Source organism: Salvelinus sp. IW2-2015, linkage group LG11 (assembly GCF_002910315.2).
Source record: "Salvelinus sp. IW2-2015 linkage group LG11, ASM291031v2, whole genome shotgun sequence".
Classification (NCBI taxonomy): domain Eukaryota; kingdom Metazoa; phylum Chordata; class Actinopteri; order Salmoniformes; family Salmonidae; genus Salvelinus; species Salvelinus sp. IW2-2015.
This window is the reverse complement of record NC_036851.1, coordinates 25,352,280-25,368,602: the sequence shown is the minus strand read 5'-3', so window position 1 is coordinate 25,368,602 and position 16,323 is coordinate 25,352,280. Positions and strand designations below refer to the sequence as shown.

General features: G+C 43.9%; 1 protein-coding gene across 4 annotated transcripts in view; it reads right to left on the bottom strand.

The window, feature by feature from the left end:
• Positions 1–16,323, bottom strand: part of cdk18 (cyclin dependent kinase 18) — a 60,725-nt gene that overhangs the window by 21,285 nt on the left and 23,117 nt on the right. For 2 of the 4 annotated variants that reach the window (XM_023996517.2, XM_023996516.2), the window contains one exon: positions 2,426–2,547. In XM_023996517.2, the coding sequence (XP_023852285.1) occupies positions 2,426–2,543 (118 nt within the window). In that variant the 5' untranslated portion in view covers positions 2,544–2,547. Of the gene's footprint in view, positions 1–2,425; positions 2,548–10,752; positions 10,908–14,300; positions 14,400–16,323 lie in introns of those variants that run through there. The other 2 variants (XM_070445621.1, XM_023996518.2) reach the window with 2 other exon arrangements.

Sequence of the window (16,323 nt, the reverse complement as noted above, 5' to 3'; positions counted from 1 at the left end):
GTCCCCAAGAACACAGTGCCCTCCATCATTCTTAAATGGAACAAGTTTGGAACCACCAAGACTCTTCCTAGAACTGGCCAAACTGAGAAATCGGGGGAGAAGGGCCATGTTCAGGGAGGTGACCAAGAACCCGATGGTCACTCTGACAGTGCTCTAGAGTTCCCCTGTGGAGATTGGAGAACCTTCTAGAAGGACAAACATCTCTGCAGCACTCAGTCAGGCCTTTATGGTAGAGTGGCCAGACGGAAGCCTCTCCTCAGCTCGCTTGGAGTTTGCCAAAAGGCACCTAAAGACTCTCAGAACATCTTTGGCCTGAATGCCAAGAATCATGTCTGGAGGAAACCTGGCACCATCCCTAGGGTGAAGCATGGTGGTGGCAGCATCATGCTGTGGGGGTATTTTTCAGTGGCCTGGAGTGGGAGACTAGTCAGGATCGAGGCAAAGAAGAACGGAGCAAAGGACAGAGAGATCCTTGAGGAAAACCTGCTCCCGAGCGCTCAGGACCTCAAAGTGGGGCGAAGGTTCACCTTCCAACAGGACAATGACCCTAAGCACACAGGCAAGACACCGCAGGAGTGGCTTTGGGACAAATCTCTAAGTGTCATTGAGTGGCCCAGTTAGAGCCCAGACCGGAACCCGATCAAACATCTCTGGAGACCTGAAAATAGCTGTGCAGCAACGCTCCCTATCCAACCTGACAGAGCTTCAGAGGATCTGCAGAGAAGAATAGAAGAAACTCCCCAAATAAAGGTTTGCCAAGCTTGTAGCATCAGACGCAAGACCCAAGGCTGTAATTGCTGCCAAAGGTGCTTCAACAAAGTACTGAGTAAAGGGTCTGAATACTTATGGAAATGTGATATCATAAAAAAATATATTAAAAAAATCTACATAACAGTTTTTGCTTTGTCATTATGGGGTGTGTAGATTGATGAGGGAAAAAACTATTTGATACATTTTAGAATAAGGCTGTAACATAACACAATTTGGAAAAAGTCAAGGGGTCTGAATACTTCCCGAAGGCACTGTACACTAGGTTGCTGTATTAGATTGACTTAAAGATTAGACTGGCAGGCGGACGGGAGGCCTCCCTGGTACACACACGTTAGCCTGTAAGGTATGCTAATGAATTAATCTCTCTCAGACGTGACTAATTGACTTTTTTTGCTTACCTACTGAGACAGGAGACTGAAGGAGATATTATGTTGATAAAACTGCCTTAAGGATATACACCTATATATAGTCATTCTGATCTGCGAGCTGATTGTGTTTCTCTTTTTGTTTGCAATAAAGATCGATTAGAAACAATAAATACATGACCACTGTAAAGACAGCTGCTCTGATGCATGTGACAAGCTTTTTGTGTGTTCTGGTATTTCAGTGTCAGGGAATATGATTGAACTGTATCTTGATGTGAAAAAACATTCTTTGAGAGTCTAGGAAAGGTTGTGTTGCTGATGTTGTATCCCAACCTCATTAGGAGTTGAAAGGAATGTTAGGTTATGTGGTTAATCCTGGGAAAAATGTCAGCCAAGTCCCTCACTCCAAACATGGACAAAAAGTTGGACAGCATCGCCCTGATTCACTGTTGCAGAAATCAAAGATTATTTCATGAAATCTTTGTTCAGTTATTGTCTGAAAGAGGCCGTGGTGGAATAAGGGGTTGCGAAGGGTAGAATGTCTGGATTGACAGAGAGCCTAAAGAACACTATGAACAGAATGGTTAAAAGGTTCTCTTTCACTGCTGCAGGGCAGACTAGTGCCAGATGAGAGGATGGTTGTTGCTCTGACCCAGTGGCCTACAACAAGGGAGATTGGCTTGTATAAATGTGTCTTGAACACTGCTAATCCCCATCAGCCTCAGCTCCCAGCACCCCGTCTCACTCTTCCACCCCTCTGTCTTTCTCTCTCCCTCTCTGTCTTTCTCTCTCCCTCTCTGTCTTTCTCTCTCCCTCTCTGTCTTTCTCTCTCCCTCTCCTGTCCTCTCCTACACCTCTCTTTCTGCTTCTCCTCTCTTCTATCTCTCCACTCGAAGCTTTGTGTGTGTCCTAACCTCATCAAACTGCAGCCTTCCCTTAGCTGGAAATCAGTGATATACAGGCTGTGGGGACAGAGTGGGGCTGGTACAGAGATGACTGGGCTGGTGGTTTGATTACAAACGGATCAAAGAATGGCCTGATCCATTAATAAAAGGATGAATAAATTAATGCAGGGAGGGATGGAGGAGAAAGTAGTGTAAGATCTGGGATCATGACTTTGAGCTTCCCGTTTCTAAATATAGTCCCAATACGCTGTCATTCATTAGCAACGCTCATAACAGCAAGACCCACCGGATACAAGGAGGACAGAGGAGATGATTTGCTGGGCGTCATTGGACAGTGTTGGACAGGCAGTATTGGGCAGTGCAAGGTAGTGTTAGAGGTCTTACCCTGAGTGTGTTGGATGTTGAGCTGGTTGATTTGCTCAGTGAACTCGTTTTCCTCGATGGTCTCGGTGCGAGGGACGGACAGAGAGAAACGTCGCTTAAAGTTCTTCATCTTGTTCATGGCGCTGAGAGAGAGAGAGAGAGAGAGAGAGAGAGAGAGAGAGAGAGAGAGAGAGAGAGAGAACAAGGCATACATGTATGTAAATGACTGGGTGTCGAACCCTGTTTTTTTGCTGTGTATCACTCCAGACCATGTAAGCCCACTGAGGTAAAAGTCATCCCAGCTTACAATTGGCTCATTCATCCCCCCTCCTCTCCCCTGTAACTATTCCCCAGATCGTTGCTGTAAATGAGAATGGGTTCTCAGTCAAATTACCTGGTAAAATAAGGGTTAAATAACACAAGTTTTCAGATCCAAGGCAAAGTTACTCAAACAACACCATGTCCTTAACACTTTACAGGCTACGACCACATTATACGATTTGAACCACTAACCATAATCCCTGGGGTGAAAGAGCATAACGATCAGACTGTCTGGACAGAGGAAAGTGAATATGTAACTACTCTCTGCTGAACCAATGGTCTCTAACCTAACTGCATGGCACACCAAACAGAACAGCTCCCATGGCACACCAAACAGAACAGCTCCCGTTAGTGATTGGGTTGTGGTCTTTGGTTGAAGTCAGAAACAGAGAGACAGAGAGGCAGTCTCTGTGTGTGGTGCTCCCTGGCTGTTAAAAATGCTAACATCGGATCACTGATTGATGGAATAATGAGGCAGCGAAATAGCAGGAGAGCATTTAATCAATACAGTCACCTCTCTGTCATGGCCCAGACACTGCTTTGTCAATACATCACATAACCATATAACCCTCTCCCCCCACTCATTATATCGTTCTCTCACTCTCACTCACTGAGCAGCAGTGCAGGTTGGTTGCTATGGTCTCCTACTTTCTAATTAGTTTGCTTTCAGACTGTGTGATGTCATTATTTTAAGACATGAGAGTAGGCAGAACTATGTTCCTCAGTTGTACACGTGTTCATGCATGCTTGTGCGTGCGTGTGTAACGGACATCACGCTGCTTGCTTAGAGTTCCACGTCCTCCTAATTTGGCTCACGCCGAGGCTTGAATCCAGGACCTCTGCATTTCTAGCACACGTGACCACCCTCCTGAAGCATCTTACCAGTCGGTGCCACTAAAAAATGTACAATTCGTCTGTGTCATTTCTTATTCCATTTTTCAATCATTTGAACTTGAAGATGCACACTTCCCTTTAAAGTGACAATCAGCAGTAGAAACAATATCAGCTCCTGTTTAGGTAAAAAGCTGAGGGATGGGCCTGGAGAAATGTAACCACAATCCATGATATCAACATCATAGTTCTGACCATGTTTTGAGGCTATATAGTGTTTGTTTACATTTACTTCATTTAAACATTGGAGCTTATATTTTGGGTTCTGATGGGGTACAACAGTTGAACTAAGCTCATGAGAATAAGAATTCTGTTCATTGACTACAGCTCGGCATTCAACACCATAGTACCCTCCAAGCTCATCATCAAGCTGGAGGCCCTGGGTCTTAACCCCACCCTGTGCAACTGGGTACCAGGACTTTCTGACCGGCCACCCCAGGTGGTGAAGGTAGGAAACATCATCTCCACTTCGCTGACCCTCAACACTGGGGCCCCACAAGGGTGTGTGCTAAGTCCTCTCCTGTACTCCCTGTTCACCCACGACTGCGTGGCCATGCACACCTCCAACTCAATCATCAGGTTTGCAGATGACACAACATTAGTGGGCTTGATCACCAACAATGACGAGACAGCCTACAGGAAGGAGGTGAGGGCACTTGGAGTGTGGTGTCAGAAAAACAACCTCTCACTCTACGTCAACAAAGCAAAGGAGATGATTGTGGACTTCAGGAAACAGCAGAGGGAGCACTCCCCTATCCACATCAAAGGGACAGCAGTGTACGGTGGAAAGTTAAGTTCCTGGGCGTACACATCACAGACAAAACTGAAATGGTCCACCCACACAGACAGTGTGGTGAAGAAGGCAAAACAGTGCCTCTTCAACCTCAGAAGGCTGAATAAATTTTGGTTGTTACCCAAAACCCTGACAAACTTTTACAGATGCACAATCGAGATCATCCTGTCGGGCTGTATCACAGCCTGGTACGGCAACTGCACCACCCTCAACCGCAAGGCTCTCCAGAGGATGGTGCGGTCTGCACAACGCATCACCGGGGGCAAACTACCTGCCCTCCAGGACACCTACAGCACCCGATGTCACAGGAAGGCCAAAAAGATCATCAAGGACAACAACCACCCGAGCGACTGTCTGTTCACACCGCTATCATCCAGAAGGCGAGGCCAGTACAGGTGCATCAAAGCTGGGACCGCGAGATTGAAAAACAGGATCTATCTCAAGGCCATCAGACTGCTAAACAGCAATCACTAACACAGAGAGGCTGCAGCCTACATTGAGACCCAATTATTATTATTTTTTAAATTTATTTCACCTTTATTTAACCAGGTAGGCAAGTTGAGAACAAGTTCTCATTTACAACTGCGACCTGGCCAAGATAAAGCAAAGCAGTTCGACACATACAGCAACACAGAGCTACACATGGAATAAACAAACATACAGTCAATAATACAGTAGAAAAAGTCTATATACAGTGTGTGCAAATGAGGTAAGGGAGGTAAGGCAATAAATAGGCCATGGTGGCGAAATAATTACAATATACCAATTAAACACTGGAGTGATAGATGTGCAGAAGATGAATGTGCAAGTAGAGATACGGGGGTGCAAAGGACCAAGATAAATAAATAAATAAATACAGTATGGGGATGAGGTAGTTGGATAGGCTATTTACAGGTGCAGTGATCTGTGAACTGCTCTGACAGCTTGTGCTTAAAGCTAGTGAGGGAGATATGAGTCTCCAGCTTCAGTGATTTTTGCAGTTCGTTCCAGTCATTGGCAGCAGAGAACTGGAAGGAGAGGCGGCCAAAGAAGGAATTGGCTTTGTGGTTGACCAGTGAGATATACCTGCTGGAGGGCGTGCTACGGGTGGGTGCTGCTATGGTGATCAGTGAGCTGAGATAAGGCGGAGCTTTACCTAGCAAAGGCTTGTAGATGACCTGGAGCCAGTGGGTTTGGCAACGAATATGAAGCGAGGGCCAGCCAACGAGAGCATACAGGTCACAGTGGTGGGTAGTATATGGGGCTTTGGTGACAAAACAGATGGCACTGTGATAGACTGCATTCAATTTGTTGAGTAGAGTGTTGGAGGCTATTTTGTAAATGACACCCCCGAAGTCGAGGATCGGTAGGATGGTCAGTTTTACAAGGGTATGTTTGGCAGCATGAGTGAAGAATGCTTTGCTGCGAAATAGGAAGCCGATTCTAGATTTAATTTTGGATTGGAGATGCTTAATGTGAGTCTGGAAGGAGAGTTTACAGTCTAGCCAGACACCTAGGTATTTGTAGTTGTCCACATATTCTAAGTCAGAACCGTCCAGAGTAGTGATGCTGGAAGGGCGGGCAGCAATCAATTGAAGAGCATGCATTTCGTTTTAGTTGCATTTAAGAGCAGTTGGAGGCCACGGAAGGAGAGTTGTATGTCATTGAAGCTCGTCTGGAGGTTAGTTAACACAGTGTCCAAAAGGCCAGAAGTATACAGAATGGTGTCATCTGCGTAGAGGTGGATCAAAGAATCACCAGCAGAAAGCGCGACATCATTGATGTATACAGAGAAGAGAGTCGGCCCGAGAATTGAACCCTCTGGCACCCCCATAGAGACTGCCAGAGGTCCGGACAACAGGCCCTCCGATTTGACACACTGAACTCTATCTGAGAAGTAGTTGGTGAACCAGGCGAGGCAGTCATTTGAGAAACCAAGGCTGTCGAGTCTGCCAATAAGAATGTGGTGATTGACAGAGTCGAAAGCCTTGGCCAGGTCGATGAATACGGCTGCACAGTAATGTCTCTTATCGATGGCGGTTATGATATCGTTTACGACCTTGAGCGTGGCTGAGGTGCACCCATGACCAGCTCTGAAACCAGATTGCATAGCGGAGAAGGTACGGTGGGATTTGAAATGGTCGGTAATCTGTTTGTTAACTTAGCTTTCGAAGACCCTAGAATGTCAGGATAGGATAGATATAGGTCTGTAGCATTTTGGGTCTAGAATGTCTCCCCCTTTGAAGAGGCGGATGATCGCGGTTTTCCAATCTTTGGGAATCTCAGACGATACGAAAGAGAGGTTGAACAGGCTAGTAATAGGGGTTGCAACAATTTCGGCAGAGAGGGTCCAGATTGTCTAGCCCGGCTGATTTGTAGGGGTCCAGATTTTGCAGCTCTTTCAGAACAACATTCCAATCACTGGACACTTTAATAAATGGATCACTAGTCACTTTAAACAATGCCACTTTAAATAATGCCACTTTAATAATGTTTACATATTACATTACTTATATCACGTGCAGTATATACTGTATTTCATACCATCTATGCCGCTCGGCCATCGCTCATCCATATACTTACAGTTTGAAGTCGGAAGTTTAAATGTATTTGGCTAAGATGTATGTAAACACAGTTTTTCACAATTCCTGACATTTAATCCTAGTAATAAAATCCCTGTCTTAGGCCAGTTAGGATCAGCACTTTATTTTAAGAATGTGAAATGTCAGGATAATAGTAGAGAGAATTATTTATTTCAGCTTTTATTTCTTTCATCACATTCCCAGTGGGTCAGAAGTTTGCATACACTCAATTAGTATTTGGTAGCATTGCCTTTAAATTGTTTAAGCTTCCCACAATAAGTTGGGTGACCTTTGGCCCATTCCTCCTGACAGAGCTGGTGTAACTGAGTCAGGTTTGTAGGCCTCCTTGCTCGCACACACATTTTCAGTTCTGCCCACACATTTGTTTTGGCCACTCCAATACCTTGACTTTGTTGTCCTTAAGCCATTTTGCCACAACTTTGGAAGTATGCTTGGGGTCATTGTCCATTTGGAAGACCCATTTGCGACCAAGCTTTAACTTCCTGACTGATGTCTTGAGATGTTGCTTCAATATATCCACATCATTTTCCTGCCTCATGATGCTATCTATTTTGTGAAGCGCACCAGTTCCTCCTGCAGCCAAGCACCTCCACAACATGATGCTGCCACCCCCGTTCTTCACGGTTGGGATGGTGTTCTCCGGCTTGCAAGCTTCCCCCTTTTTCCTCCAAACATAACAATGGTCATTATGGCCAAACAGTTCTATTTTTGTTTCATCAGACCAGAGGACATTTCTCAAAAAAGTATGATCTTTGTCCCCATGTGCAGTTGCAAACCGTAGTCTGGCTATTTTACGGTGGTTTTGGAGCAGTGGCTTCTTCCTTGTTGAGCGGCCTCTCAGGTTATGTCGATATAGGACTCGTTTTACTGTGGATATAGATACTTTTGTACCTGTTTCCTCCAGCATCTTCACAAGGTCCTTTGCTGCCGTTCTGGGATTGATTTGCACTTTTCGCAACAAAGTACATTCATCTCTAGGAGACAGAACGAGTCTCCTTCCTGAGCGGTATGATGGCTGCGTGGTCCCATGGTGTTTATACTTGCATACTATTGTATAGATGTATAGATGAACGTGGTACCTTCAGGCGTTTGGAAATTTCTCCTAAGGATGAACCAGACTTGTGGAGGTCTACAATTTGTCAAGCAAAAATGCACTGAGTTTGAAGGTAGGCCTTGAAATACATCCACAGCTACAGCTACAATTGACTCAAATGATGTCAATTAGCCTATCAGAAGCTTTTAAAGCCATGACATCATTTTCTGGAATTTTCCAAGCTGTTTAAAGGCACTGTCAACTTAGTGTATGTAAACTTCTGACCCACTGGAATTGTGATACAGTGAATTATAAGTGAAATAATCTGTCTGTAAACAATTGTTGGGAAAATTACTGTGTAATGCACAAAGTAGATGTCCTAACCGACTTGCCAGAACTATAGTTTGATGACAAGAAATTTGTGGAGTGGTTGAAAAACTAGTTTTAACCAATAAAATTGACCAATAAAATTTATAAATTATATTCTTTACGAATTTATGGGTATATGCCATTAATTTATAAAAATAGATGTAGCAACTGGTGATTGCCCCTTTAAAAGCAACGTCTGTTAGGCAGATGACCAGCAAACCTGGTGTTGCATTAAATCTTTCCCCTCAAAGGATGGGAGAGACAAGAGAATGATAGTTTTATGTCCTTTGGATTCAGCCTCTCGATTCATTGCTCTCCTTAGAGATCTGTATATAATGATGAGATGCTCATGTCTCCGTGCCCTAACAATGGGAGTCATTGTCCCAAAGGCGGGAAGACAGGCGACAAGCTTAGATCCAAAATAAGCCCATAGAAACACATTTGGCTTATTTTGCAAAGATTTGGGCAAGAGTGAAACATTTCGCTTCGCCTTTTCCTCTCTGCTCTCCTCCCCTTTTTCTCTTTTCAACTCTCCAAAGCAGCTTAATTGTGTGTGTCATAACGTAAATATTTTGTATTTCTTACAGATCCTCATTAGTACCTGCCAAAGCAGCAGCTACTCTTCCTGGGGTCCAAAAAAGACTAAGGCAATTACATACAAAATCACACAACACGTTATTACACACTACTTTACCACATATCTACAATACAAAATCAATATGACAATATAATAATGTACATGTGTGTAGAGTGTGTGTGTTTGCATGTGTGCCTGTATCACTTCACAGTCCATACTGTTCCATAAACGGTAGTTTTATCAGTTTTTGAAATCTGATTTTACTGCTTGCATGAGTTACTTGATGTGGAATAGAGTTCCATGTAGTCATGGCTCTATGTAGTATTGTGAGTTTCCTATAGACTGTTTTGGACTTGGGAACTGTGAAGAGACCCCTGGTAGTATGTCTTGTGGGGTATGCATTAGAGGTCGACCGGTTATGATTTTTCAACGCCGATACCGATTATTGGAGGACCTAAAAGCCAAAACCGATTTTTTTTTATTTTTTTTAAATCGGCCAATTTTTTATTTATAATAATGACAATTACAACAATACTGAATGAACACTTATTTTAACTTAATAATACATCAATAAAATCAATTTAGCCTCAAATAAATAATGAAACATGTTCAATTTGGTTTAAATAATGCAAAAACAAAGTGTTGGAGAAGAAAGTAAAAGTGCAATATGTGCCATGTAAGAAAGCTAACGTTTAAGTTCCTTGCTCAGAACATGAGAACATATGAAAGCTGGTGGTTCCTTTTAACAAGAGTCTTCAATATTCCCAGGTAAGAAGTTTTAGGTTGTAGTTATTATAGGAATTATAGGACTATTTCTCTCTATACCATTTGTATTTGATTAACCTTTGACTATTGGATGTTCTTATAGGCACTTTAGTATTGCCAGTGTAACAGTATAGCTTCCGTCCCTCTCCTCGCTCCTCCCTGGGCTCGAACCAGGAACACAACAACAGCCACCCTCGAAGCAGCGTTACCCATGCAGAGCAAGGGGAATAACCACTCCAAGTCTTGGAGCGAGTGACGTTTGAAACGCTATTAGCGCGCACCCCGCTAACTAGCTAGCCATTTCACATCGGTTACACGAGCCTAATCTCGGGAGTTGATAGGCTTGAAGTCATAAACAGCGCTGTGCTTGCGAAGAGCTGCTGGCAAAACGCACGAAAGTGCTGTTTGAATGAATGCTTACGAGCATGCTGCTGCCTACCACTGCTCAGTCAGACTGCTCTATCAAATCATAGACTTAATTATAACATAATAACACACAGAAATACGAGCCGTAGGTCATTAATATCGTCGAATACGGAAACAAGACATTTATTCTTTCAGTGAAATACGGAACCGTTCCGTGTTTTATCTAAGGGGTGGCATCCTTTAGTCTAAATATTCCTGTTACATTGCACAACCTTCAATGTTATGTCATAATTACGTAAAAATTCTGGCAAATTAGGCAGCCCAAACTGTTGCATATACACTGACTCTGCGTGCAATGAACGCAAGAGAAGTGACACAATTTCACCTGGTTAATATTGCCTGCTAACCTGGATTTCTTGTAGCTAAATATGCAGGTTTAAAAATATATACTTCTGTGTATTGATTTTAAGAAAGGCATTGATGTTCATGGTTAGGTACACATTGGCGCAACGATACGCACCGCATCGATTATATGCAACGCATGACACGCCAGATAAACTAGTAATATCATCAACCATGTGTAGTTAACTAGTGATTATGATTGATTGATTGTTTTTTATAAGATAAGTTTAATGCTAGCACGCAACTTACCTTGGCTTACTGCATTCGCGTAACAGGCAGTCTCCTCGTGGAGTGCAATGAGAGGCAGGTGGTTAGAGCGTTGGACTAGTTAACTGTAAGGTTGCAAGATTGAATCCCCCGAGCTGACAAGGTAAAAATCTGTCGTTCTGCCACTGAACGAGGCAGTTAACCCACCGTTCCTAGGCCGTCATTGAAAATAAGAATGTGTTCTTAATTAACTGACTTGCCTAGTTAAATAAAGATTAAATAAAGGTGTAAAAAAATACCGATTTCCAATTGTTATGAAAACTTGAAAATCGGCCCTAATTAAATTGGCCATTCCGATTAATCAGTCGACCTCTAGTATGCATGGTTGTCTGAGTTGTAGTCATTTAAACAGACAGCTCGATGCTTTCAACATGTCAATACCTCTCAGAAAGACAAGTAGTGATGCAGTCAGTCTCTCCTCTACTACCAGGAGAGATTGACATGCATATTATTGATGTTAGCTCTCCGTGTACATTTAAGGGCCATGCTGCTCTGTTCTGGGCCAACTGTGGTTTGCTTGTCCCTTTTTGTGGCACTTTGTAACGACCTGGGTGTCGGAGGGTGTGAAGTCAGACGCAGGAACAGCAGAGCTTCAATACGTTGATTCTTTAATGCCCAACTGGCAAATAAAATGTCCAACACGGACTTACTGGGTGTCATAAACAACTGTCCAAAAACACGGGAGACAAACCCAGTCCACAATACATAAACCACTCCCGAAATCCAAAGCTACAAATGAACAATCCCGCACAAAGAAGCGTACGGGCTGGCTGACTAATAAAGCCACACTAATTACCAATTACCTAAACACAGGTGATACAAATTAACACATAAGGAGGGGGAGGAAAAAGAGTCAGTGGCAGCTAGTAGGCCGGTGACGACGACCGCCGAGCGCCACCCGAACGGGAAGGAGAGCCTGCCTCGGTTGAAGTCGTGACACACTTGACCATATGACTGAGCAGTAGTTCAGGTGTGACAAACCTAGGGCCTGTAGGACTTGTTTTGTTGATAGCGATACGGAGAGACCTCTCCCCATCTTAGCTACCGTTGCAACAATATGTTTTGACCATGACAGTTTGAAATTCAGGGTTACATCAAGCAGTTTCGTCTCCTCAACATGCTTGATTTCCACATTAGTCATTACACGATTTAGTTGAGGTTTAGGGTTTAGTGAATGATATGTCCCAAATACAATGCTTTTAGTTTTTGAAATATTTAGGACTATCTTATTTCTTGCCACACATTCTAAAACTGACTGCAGCTCTTTGTTAAGTGTTGCAGTCATTTTATTTGCTGTAGTAGCTGACGTATGTAGTGTTGAGTCATCAGCATACAAAGTGTTCCTGAGCACAGTAAGTAAGTTGTGTGTTGTCAGGGAAGTGTTACCAATGGTGGTGTGCTCCATGTATCTTGTTTACAGACAACATATCCCTCTGTTTGGAGCAGGGTGCATTCTGGGAGCTCTATGCTCTGAGCCAATAGGATGGCTTTAACACTGTCAAAGAACATGGCGTCAGGCTCAGTAAATGTACAGTATGACTGTATGTGTGTGTGTGTGGGGGGGTCAATGCAGGATACACAACTACAGAAGACCAGAAGATACAGAGAGCAGAGAAGATTGAGAAAAATAAGTTATGAGTGTTCCATGTTCAACACATGAAGGCTCAGTGGGGTTTGGTGTATTTGATTGGGAACACGACCACCACAACCACACAGAGAGATAATGAGACGATTAACACACACACAATCAGAGGGCATCTGGTCATGTAGGGGTGCCAGCAAGGCTCAGTCCCACCATTCATTCCCTCTGATCAGTCCTGGACACAGATAGCCTTAATGGTGCATCTTTCTCCTGAGAGAGAGAGAGAGAGAGAGAGAGAGAGAGAGAGAGAGAGAACTAATGGTCTCTCTGCTCCACTCCAGCAATACTCTCTCCTGTAAAGTTTAGAAGGCATTAGAAGAGTTATAAAGGGAAAGTTGAGTCTATTAGCTGCTTGTTGTGTTTATCACTTCTGTCTTAATTGAATGAATCTATTTGAACTATTGTTCAAATAGTCTTTCTAGCAAAAAGGACTTCCATAATAACGCCTGTCATATACTGTAAATCCACAACCCAAATGTCTGTAGAAATCAACCATTGTCCTGGATTAAACTTCTCTCAAGAATACAGCCTACTGAGGTAGATTGTGTTGCTTGTTCACTTTGGCTTCATGGGTTTATGCAGGTCAGTGCACATCAGGAACATGACACACACAAACTCTCCAGCCCACAGAAATATCCCAAAACCACATGAAATAGGCTGAAATGTGTGTCTGGGCTCAATGGTAGGAAAATCCATTACAGTAGGAAGCAGTCTAATCTGACCAGTGTGATTTTCCAATCAGACCTCTGGACCTGGCAGGTCACCAGAGACGAAACAGCAGTCACAAACACACAGATATTTCAATGGAAAAAGAAAGGATGAGAACATTGAAAAAAACATTCAAAGTACCTTGGCAAATATGCATCACAATCCTGAATATCAATACCTTGCCCTGGACATGGTTTGATGGATTTTAAAAAGGAAGTTGTGGAAAGCAGATGAGCATGCAGTAAGAATGGCACATGATGTGAGGAGAGGTGGATGTGAGAGGAAGAGAAAGAAAGATTGAGCTGGTGTTTATTTTGTATAAATGGATTTAAGGAAGAACAATGAATGAGTGTGCCTTTGTACTGTGCAGACTTTGTTACTGCTCAGTAGTGAGGCCAACTCTGGGCCTGTGGTCATATTACCTCTCGCCCCAACAGTTCACACGCACCGAAAGACTGCTCATTCAAGCGCTGCCTGTGTAACCGGCGGTAGCTCTCCAAAACACACACAAACATACACACACACACACACATTGCACATGCGCGCCCTTTCATCCACACAAACTCGTTGTCTACGAATACACACAACACAAACACTCTGTCTCTACACACATCCGACAACATTCTCCTAGAGAGAATGTCCCGACAGGACTGCAGACAGAAGGCACACACAGGAACATTGAACATCGGTCCCCCACATACCGGAGTACAGAAGCACATATGCACCATTGCACACAAGCAGGTACACGCACAAGCAAACTCACATTCAAACACAGCCGTTGACCGATCCAGTGCAAAGTTTGTTATTTCCAGGTGCAAGAGAACAAAAGACAAGCTACTCTCAAGATAGGAAACAATCCATTATACACAAAGAAAACAGAATTGGAAGCACATATGTTCTTCAGTGAAATGTTAGGGTTGTAAAGGGCTGTTGTGGTAATTGTGTGTGAGTGACTGCAGATAATATAAGTACAGTACAGTGGTGAAGGACTGTTGTTTTTCCTCCGGTCATGTACCAAAGGGACTGTTGTCGTGTTGAACATTACAATCACACGTCTCATGGACTCAGACACGTCATGCATGGTGGGAGTTTTCCCCTGCTCTGTCCCTCCTCCATCCATCCCTCTCTCCTCATCTGTGGTGAGACAATAATAAAGATAACCTTTTGTATTTTTCCTCACCAGCAGCAGAGAGATGATTCGTAAGACAACAAATGCTCCTTTCTTTGGGCTCTCTCTTGTCTCCCCTCTCGGTCTCTCCCTCTTCGGTGTGTGTGTGTGCATCTCTCTCGCTCTCTCTCTGAACAGAAGGCCAACTGTACATCATGGGCCTAAGTGAAAAACAAATATCTCACTCTGCTGGGTCAACATTAGAGTGCTCCATTGTGTTCCAGGCTTGGCCATGCAGCTTTATGTAATAGGACATTTATGTTACGCATTCTTATCTTGTTTGGTCATTTTCTTTTTGGTTATAGTCATAATATGACATTGTGCTTGCAATTACAAAGTCTTTGTGTGCACTCAGTGTTTGCAAGTGTATATTGTAAAAAAAAGTGTGTGTGTGTGTGTGTGTGTGTATGCTTGTTAATGTGCTTATGCAGGTGCATGTGATGTGATTGTACCTGGAACATCAGATGTCGACCTTGGCTGTGTTGAACTAAGTGTGCTGGAGAGTGTATGACTGCAGTGTCAATTACTATGTACTGTACTCACTCACACAGGTGTTTTTGGCATATATACAGAAAACAGAGCAGGCTGGACACTTTCCTCTGTCTGTACTTACAGTAAACACCCCTGCACTGTTATTGAATGATAATGTCTGTTTTGTCTCTACACATAACCTTTGGAAGGTATCTCAGTGAGCTAGATATCTAAAGGAAGAGTGGAGAATCAGGACATATTTAATCTGCTGCTGAGGTCAAGTTATGGTTAAGATAAATGTTATTTACATCATGTACAGTCATAGCTGCAGGAAGTAGGGGGGGGAAAAAATCATTAAAGTAGTGCACTGGGTCTTTAATAGTCCTGTATAAACTGAACCACACGCCGACAAAACACACACGCACTACCCTCTGTAGTGGCTTGCAGTCAGAGGCAGAGCAGTTGCCATACCAGGCCATACCATACAACCAGTCAGGATGCTCTCGATGGTGCAGCTGTAGAACTTTTTGAGGACCCATGCCAAATCTTTGTAGTCTCCTGAGGGGGAATAGGCTTTGTCGTGCCCTCTTTACAGCTGTCTTGGTGTGTTTGGACCATGATAGTTTGTTGGTGATGTGGACACCAAGGAACTTGAAGCTCTCAACATGCTCCACTACAGCCCCGTCGATGAGAATGGGGGTGTGCTCGGTCCTCCTTTTCCTGTAGTCCACAATCATCTCCTTTGTCTTGATCACGTTGAGGAAGAGGTTGTTATCTTGGCACCACACGGCGAGGTCTCTGACCTCCTCCCTATAGGCTGTCTTATCGTTGTCGGTAATCAGGCCTTCACTGCCATGAAGTGGTGCCTGGCCATGCAGTCTGCGTGCCTGGCCATGCAGTCATGAATGAACATGGAGTACAGGAGGGGACTGAGCAAGCACCACTGGGGGGCCTCCGTGTTGAGGATCAGCGTGGCGGATGTAGCGGATGGCGGATGCACAGTCCGTGCTTCTACACCTGCATTACTAGCTGTTTGGGGTTTTAGGCTGGGTGTCTGTACAGCACTTCGAGATATCAGCTGATGTACGAAGGGCTATATAAAATAAAATTGATTGATTGATTGATGTGTTGTTACCTACCCTTACCACCTGGGGGCGTCCCGTCAGGAAGTCCAGGATCCACTTGTAGAGGGAAGTGCTCAGTCACTGGGTCCTTAGCTTAGTGATGAGATTTGAGGGCACTATGGTGTTGAACGCTGAGCTGTAGTCAATGAATAGCATTCTCATATAGGTGTTCCTTCTGTCCAGGTGGGAAAGGGCAGTGTGGAGTGCAATAGAGATTGCCTCATCTGTGGATCTGTTGGGGCGGTATGCAAATTGGAGTGGGTCTAGGGTTTCTGGGATAATGGTGTTGATGAGAGCCATGACCAGCCTTTCAAAGCACTTCATGGCTACAGACGTGAGTGCTACGAGTCGGTAGTCATTTAGGCACGTTACCTTAGTGTTCTTGGGCACAGGGACTATGGTGGTCTGCTTGAAACATGTTGGTATTACAGACTCAGTCA